Consider the following 8305-nt stretch of genomic DNA (forward strand, 5'->3'; position numbering starts at 1 on the left):
AGTTAATAAAAAATACCAATTTTTAATAAATTTCATATAACTATAAAAATTTTAATTTTATCTAAGTTAATCAGTAAAATCATATATTTAAGTTGTAATTGTCACTCGGATCGCCTCTGTCCAGCCCAACCCCATTTGAGTATGGTCCTCCATTAATCCGAAAAGTTTTATCTAATAATCGTACACTTATTTCACCGTCCATATATTTTGTAAAATATTTCAATTTTGTCCAATGTAAAATATTAACTAATTTATAATTGTTTTTTATTATTCATTTAAGTTTTTCGAATTTTTGAAAAAGTTGACACCCCCATAAATATTTGTCGAATAACTGTCAGAAATGTTATCTGGTACATTTTTTTGTTTACCAAATAACTTGACACTACGCCAAATTTGGCTTTTAGCAGCACCCCTACGAAAGCGCTTTTAGGAAAAGCGCTGGCATAGGCTTCGCTAAAGACAAAATTAAAAAACACGCTAAAAAAGCGCTCTAATAGTGGGGGGGTATGAAAGCGCTTTTAAGAAGCGCTCTGGTAGGGGGGGTTATGAGAGCGCTTTTCAAAAGCGCTCTGGTAGGGGGGGTACGAAAGCGCTTTACAAAAGCGCTCTGGTAGGTGGGGGGAACGTGGGGGGAACGAAAGCGCTTTTCAAAAGCGCTCTGGTAGGGGTGTTTAATGAGAGCGCTTTTTGTCAAAAGCGCTGGTATAGCCCAGGCTATGAGAGCGCTTTCCAGAAGCGCTTTAGTAGCCTTATTACTAAAATTAAAACCAAAAACACGCTTCTACTGTTTCTCACTTTCTCTCTTTCTTTTTCTCTCTGCACGCGAACCAGAAACCCCACCCCTCACCGTCGTCGGTCCTCCGTCCACCACCATCGCGCGAACTTCTTCTCCTCCGTCCACCACCATCGTTTCGTCTCCGTCTCTTCTCCTCTGGTAGCAACTTGCTTTGCGCCACCCAGGTATCACACTTCTCATAGCTTTCATATCTGGAAGGCTTCATGTTTGTGAGTATTTGTGAATATCAGTTGTTGTTCTTTGTTGTTTTCTTTTCCTCTTAGATTCATTATGAGATTGTTGTGTTTAATAATATATTCTAAGAGAGAAAATTGCAAGATAGATATAAAACAAGTGTATGTGTTTCTCAATCTGTTAGATTACACTCAAAAACACAGCATTTTGTTAATTGAATTACCTCTTTTCTTAACAAATACAATTGTTGGGCACTGTCATGGAGAAACATGAAGCCTTGCAGCAGCTACAAGAGTTTTTTACTTGAGTATTTCTTGAATTAGAGGAAAATGTTAGGTTATTTCCATTGAGGGAACTATTTGATGAATACATATCTGGAAGTTTGAGATGGATAGTACATACATAGCTATATAGATTTTGGAATTTGATAAAATATATATTATATACTTTTATTTATATATAATAACTCTATGATATATATGTTGTGTGTGTATGAGATTGAGAGTGATGGTATATATTATACAATAAATTGGCTTGTTCAAGGATGCCAAGTACTGTAAAGTATGAGAATGACAGCACATAGAGAAATTAAATAATAAATAATATATAATAATAGTAATAATATATACCTTATGAGAGTTGAATTAATGAGGAAGAGAGAAGGTAAAGAATGAAACAAGAGTGAGTTAATGTATATAGACAAGGATGATTCATAAGGTTTGCTTTTGAGCAAAAAGTTTTATAGCTTCGTGTTAGTAGTGGTGTATTTAATTAACTGCATCGTGTGTCTTGTGTTAGTAGTGTTAGTAGTGGTGTATTTAATTAACTGCATCATGAGCTATTCACCCATTCTTATTATAATCATACATTGAATTGAATTTCTTGTATAGGTCTGACTGGATTGATAACTTTGGATCTCTTTGGAGCTCGTATCATTGACTCTGGTACTACATATTTAGGAGTATGTACACACATCAAACTATTGTTGATTTCCTTTGTTCAATCGATTTTGTCTTGGTGGTTACTAACTTTGTGAATTTGCTATAGGGGTAACTTGTGTATAGTGAAAGTTTGATCGTTTCCCAGCCTAGTTCGACGTTTGGCGTTTTCTTGAGTTCGGTAACATCCGAGGTAAATTTCTTTCTCAAATTACTGGTATTATGATGAATTTGTCTGAAATTGTGTGATTATATATGTTACGTTTTATTGCTTCGGATTCATTCCGTTTATACTTTGCGTTTTGACAGAAACACATTAGTTTTATGTGTTTAGAGAGTTAATATAGGAGGTACTTACTAACTTTGTGAATTGAATTCGCCATAGGGGTTACTTGTGAAGAGTGGAATTCAATTCTAAACCGTTTATTAATTATGTTTTACATTTTATTTTTAGACTGCTCCTATAAAACCCGCAATTAAGGGTAAAGGGATTTTACAGGAGGAGGAGTCTGTTGCATCGCTAAAAGAGGTACATTTAAAGTGTTAATATATAATCTGAATCAAAATATGCATGATTTTATATTTTACCTAACTTATATGATTTTTAGGCATCCGCTCGGGAGTCACAACAAGTGACGCAGCAGGTTCGTAGCGTACCACCCAGTGGTCCTCCGAAGCAAGCGGCAAGAAAAGGCGGTGCTTTTGTGCCTCGATACCGGGCGACACTCGCAACAATGGTTGATATGTCCGATATGAAGGATGGTGCTTTACGGGAAATCGATATGGATGAAAGTGTCTTCGGTATTGAGTTCAAGTCACATATTACAATTGACGACTTGCAAGAGATTTTTGACCAGGATCAACTAGGCGTCAGTAATATGCAATCATACATCCGGTAATATTCACTCATCCGATATATTATTTAATTAGTCCCACAATATAATTTATTTACACTTTTCAATAAAAAGAATCTAATGTTTATTATGTTTTTATTTAAGGTTGTTGTATGACAGAGTGTTGCGCGGGACTGCATTGTCTAACAGATTCCGGTTCGTGTCTTCCGCCCATTGCAGCGGAATGGAAATTGTTTCGGATCCGGAATCTGTTAGACAGCGCTTAGTCGATAGATTCATGTCCACCGGCAATACAGAATGTCTGCATCTTTGGGCGTATAATACCCGACCAGTAGGGTTAGTTTCTCATTCTTTATTCATCTAATCTCTGTTTCTTTAGTGTATAGCAATATTTTCATATAACCTATTGTTTTAATTTATAGAGCACACTGGTTGCTGCTTGCTATCAACCCGATAAGGGAAGTCGTGTATTATCTGAATTCGGTAAAGGGTGAATGGACCAATTATCCGGCCATGAAGGAAATCGTTGATTTGTAAGTGGGATCGTTCTAAATATATATTCGTGTATATTTATATATTTACTTATTTGTGGGATTGATCTAAACATATGCTTTTATATATTTGTTAATTAGATCAATACAAGTATTCCGTAGTCAACGGGACGCACAGGTATCCCGGACTAAATCAAACAACATCACCTGGATCGAAGTGCAGGTACATTACTTTTCACAAATTTGCTTATAATATTTATGCTACTTGGTAAAACAAGACACCTTATATAGAATCTTATTTGTTTTTCTATGTAGTGTCCGATACAGCGTAACAGTTCAGACTGCGGATACTTTGTATTGAGGTTTATGAAAGAAATCATTCAGGCGAATCAATTAGAGATTCCTCCCACGGTATAAAGTTATAACTTAAGATAATTTCATATAATTTATTACATTTACCTAAATATATTATTCATATTATGTTTTTGTTTTATAGTACCTTGACGAATTCCGTGCTGCTGGGTACTCGAAGCTAAAGTTAGAAGAAATCAAAGAGGAATTGTGTCAATTTTATATTAAGCAATTTTTCATGCAGATTTGAACTATAATATTGTTGATTTTGTAATGATGTATATATATAATTTTGTAATGATGTATATATATAATTTTGGATATTATAATGGTATATATTAGTATATATATTGTCTTACTGATGGCTGAAATAATATAGTCGAAAATATATTACAGGTCGAAAATATATTACAGGTCGAAAATATTACAGGTCGAAAACATTACAGGTCGACTGGGAGGATTAAATTATAGGCTGCACATAAAAATACCTCATTTAGCAACTACAGCGCTTCTAAAAAGCGCTCTTAAAGGTCCACATACTAGAGCGCTTCTTAGTAAAAGCGCTGGCAAAGACCAATAAAAAAGCAAAAAAAACTAAAAAATTACGCAGCATACAAAAGCGCTTTGGGAAAAGCGCTCTGGTAGGCCCCCCTATGAGAGCGCTTTGTCTGGAAAAAGCGCTCTCATAGGGGGGCCTACCAGAGCGCTTTTCCAAAAGCGCTTTTGTATGCTGCGTAATTTTTTAATTTTTTTTGCTTTTTTACTGGTCTTTGCCAGCGCTTTTACTAAGAAGCGCTCTTAAAGGGGGGTCTACCAGAGCGCTTTTTCCAGGAAAGCGCTCTTATAGGGGGCCCTACCAGAGCGCTTTTTCCAGGAAAGCGCTCTTAAAGGGGGGGTCTACCAGAGCGCTTTTAAAAGCGCTTTCGTAGCCTACGCCAGCGCTGGCTTTGGCAGCGCTTTAAAGCGCTGTTAAAGGCCAAAAAAAGCGCTGTGAAAGCCCTTCCGTGTTGTAGTGTGAAGTTAAGTTATCCGGTTTGTATTTTGATTTTACTGGAGAACTAATTGGGTAGTTATCCAGTTTGTAATTTTTTTAACTGTACCGAGTAACTTTGTACAATATTATTCAGTGTATTCTATTTGTCTACCAAAATATTTATCGTTAAGTTATTCGTTGAATCCCATTTTGTTTACCAAAAAACTTAATGGTAAGTTATCGGTGGTTAAATTTTTAAAATATGTTAAACTGCTTTTTATATTGCAGCTATGGAAATTCATTTACACGTGTGCCATAAAAATCAAATATGTGTAGATACCTCTGATACATTCTCTACTACACAAAGATTTGATACACGAGAAGATGTGACAAGATGGATTAAAGAGGTTGAAATTAGAAATAAAGTAACTATTATCATTACTCATTCAGATACCAAAATAGGCGAGAGAGGGAGAAACAAAAAAGTTATAGTTGGTTGTGATAAAGGTGAGAAATACAAGGATACAAATAGTGGAACATAAAATGCCACTAAGAAATGTCGTTGTCCATTCAAAATTAGGTCAATACTATCGAAAGATGGGTCAGGATGGAAGGTTGATGTAATATGTGGACTTTATAACCATGGTTTACTTGATAGATTAGAAGGTCATTCATTTACTGGTAGGCTAAGTAGAGATGAGCAACAACATGTTGTTGATTTGACAAAGCGACATGTTCCACCTATACACATATTGCTTTCCTTGCAAGAACGAGATTCAGAGAATGTCTCTCGGATCACACAAATATACAAACACAAGAGTAAGTTACAAAAATAGATATGAGGTCCTAGATGTGCGATAAGGCCTTTGTATGAGATGATAGAGGATGCATGTTATGTTTACTAGATTAGAAGAAGAGATAACTCAGAAGTTGTGAGATATTTTTTAGGCCCACCCAAATCAATCATGTTGTTTAATACTTTTCCTATTGTGTTAGTTATGGACATCACTTACAAGACAAACAAAAACAAACAACCTCCATTTGAAATAGTTGACATGATGTAAACTGAGTTGACTAGGGATGGTAGGAAGACTCAAACCCACGAGGTCCACCCGCACCTAAACCCGAGTCAACGGGTGAAAACCCGAGTTGGGTGGGTTCGGGTGCCACCCGGTTTTTTGGGTGTGAGTTTGGATAGTGTGAAACCCGTGCCAGAAACCCGAAATCACATCGCTTATATATATATATATAAAGTTGTAGGAAAATTGTAGGAAAAATATATTTTATGTATTTTCTGTGGGTTCGGGTTTGGGTGAAAAAACCCGAACCTAACAAGTGTGGGCGCGGGTGTTATTTTTCCACCCGAATAGCCTTTGGGTTCGGTTGGTGATTTCGGATGCGGATTAGGGTAGTGTGAAACCTGCACCCAACCCTACCCGTTGCCATCTCTAGAGAAGAAGAAAGGGAAGAAATTAGTGAGATATGGTGTTTATAGGGACTATTCATATCATGAGTATGTTGATTAAGCATCTTAATCTTCAAAGAGATCATGTACACAACTATCTCAATTATCTCAGACTTCTAAGAAGCAGTCTCAATCAAAGAAGCAACCAACTTCAAAGAACCAATGCATTTATCAATTTCCTAATCATATTAAACATATATTGAAGATGAAGCGACATTCACCCAGACACATATTGATTTCCTTGCAAGAGCGAGATCCAAAGAATGTCGCCCGAATCGCACAAATATATAAACACAAGAGTAAGTTACAAAAAGAGATAATAAGTGTAACATCCGAGGCCGAATAGGGTAGAGAGTGGTTGCACTACATGTAACACTCGAGTCCGAATATGGCAAGGAGTGGTCGCCACATCGGAATGAGAGGAATCATGAGGCTGTGCAGGTATGAGACTGCATGGTTGAAGGAATTATAAGGGTTGATGTGTACTGCCTATACCAACAAGATGCATCTTCTTTTCGGTAGCCCGTTCTATAAGAACTCCACAGTTAAGCGTGCTTGAATAAGAGCAATTCTAGGATGGGTGACCTTCTGGGAAGTTTCCTGGAAAGCGTGCAAGTGAGGTCAAAACATGTTGAAAAGACCTGTGTTGGTTTATGGGGTCAGTCGATAATCCTGAAAGCACTCTGGGGAATTACAAATGGTGGGCATGTAACACCCTAGGCCGAAGAGGGAAGAGGGTGGTTCCACCGTATGTAACACTCGAGGCCAAATATGGAAATGAGTGGTTGCCACATCTGAATGAGAATCTTCTTTTCGGTAGACCGTTCCATAAGAACTCCGCAGTTAAGCTAGAAGAAGAGATGACTTGAATGTTGTGAGAGATATTTTTTAGGCCCACCTAGATTCAATCAAGTTATTGAATATTTTTCCTATTGTGTTAGTTATGAACATTACTTACAAGACAAACAAAAATAGACAACCTCTGTTTGAAATAGTTGACATGACGTCAACCGAGTTGACATTTGGTGTTGCATTTTCCTATATGGAATATGAGCAGACATAAAACTTTTGTTGGGTGTCGGATAAGCTTAAACAATTGTTTGTCAAGAAATGTTTTGTCCATAAGTGATTTTGACTGATAGAGATATTGCTTTAAAAAAAGCAATTGAAGTTATGTTTCCAAGAACGATTAATTTGTTTTTTCAATTTTACATCGACAAAATTGTTGGTGCAAAATGCAAGCAATATGTGGTGAATGACATGCAAAATACGATAAACACATTATGGATGGAAGTTGTATGGGCTAATGATGAGGCTGAGTATCATCAACAGTTGCAACAACTTGAGCAGGCATGTGTAGATTGTAGTGAATTTATTGATCATGTGAAAGATACGTGACTGACTCCTTATATGCATAAATTTGTTGGACCATAGATTAGTCGAGTGATGCATTTGAGTAACACCACGACTAATAGGTATTTACCATTATTATATGGAATTTGTAATCTTTTTATGTGTTAGTTTTATTTTTTTTTCATTTTAGATTTGATTCTGAATCATTGGAAATTAAAATAGATGTTGGGGAACAATATAGGTGATATGGTCAAATGTTGGGAGACTATGAATAACAACTTGAAGTTACAAATGGGCAATATTATAGCTTCTTTTCATAAAAGTTTTTATGAAGTTGAGCACGCGCTCACTAGTCCATTTTATGGTATTATGTGTGGATCAGTATCCAAGTAGTTTACCAATACAAATAGATGTTGTTCATGTTCATTAGAGAAAACTAAGCATAAAAGTTGAATTAGAGGTTGATGTATATAATGGGTCAGAGGTATATATGAGTAGTGTAATATATGAATTATGGAAAAGATTTAGGTCACTGGATATTGTTGGAAAAGAGCATTAAAAGTAGGGTTTGTGAAATCGCTAACTCCACTAAGACTTCAATGTGCCCAACACCTGAAAAATTAAAAACCAAATGAGGACTAGAGAAGAAAGGGAAGAAACCAGTGTGATATGGTGTTTATAGGGGCTAATCATATCATGAATATGTTGATCAAGCATCTTAATCTTCAAAGAGATCATGTACACAACTATCTCAATCATCTCAGACTTCTAAGAAGCAGTCTCAATCAAAGAAGCAACCAACTTCAAAGAACCAATGCATTTATCAATTTTCTAATCATATTATACATATATTGAAGATATAGTTAATGTTTCTTAGATCAGATAGAAATTGTGAATTTAGAGTCATTGC

At 36.1% G+C, this 8305-nt stretch overlaps 1 protein-coding gene across 2 annotated transcripts; it reads left to right on the plus strand.

Annotated features, from left to right (window-relative positions):
• Nucleotides 1–703: 703 nt before the first annotated feature.
• LOC131607426 (uncharacterized) lies at nucleotides 704–3900 on the plus strand. Of its 2 annotated transcripts, XM_058879441.1 has the most exons (7): nucleotides 704–960; nucleotides 2667–2803; nucleotides 2907–3098; nucleotides 3185–3295; nucleotides 3395–3476; nucleotides 3569–3664; nucleotides 3750–3900. In XM_058879441.1, exons 2-7 carry the CDS (start codon nucleotides 2691–2693, stop codon nucleotides 3852–3854), a joined length of 699 nt encoding a protein of 232 aa, XP_058735424.1. In that variant the 5' UTR covers nucleotides 704–960; nucleotides 2667–2690; the 3' UTR covers nucleotides 3855–3900. The 2 variants fall into 2 exon arrangements, with proteins under 2 accessions (XP_058735424.1, XP_058735417.1); XM_058879434.1 differs by lacking the exon at nucleotides 704–960 and having other exon boundaries at nucleotides 2533–2803.
• Nucleotides 3901–8305: the final 4405 nt, after the last annotated feature.

Source organism: Vicia villosa, linkage group LG1, assembly GCF_029867415.1.
Source record: "Vicia villosa cultivar HV-30 ecotype Madison, WI linkage group LG1, Vvil1.0, whole genome shotgun sequence".
In the NCBI taxonomy this organism is placed as follows: domain Eukaryota; kingdom Viridiplantae; phylum Streptophyta; class Magnoliopsida; order Fabales; family Fabaceae; genus Vicia; species Vicia villosa.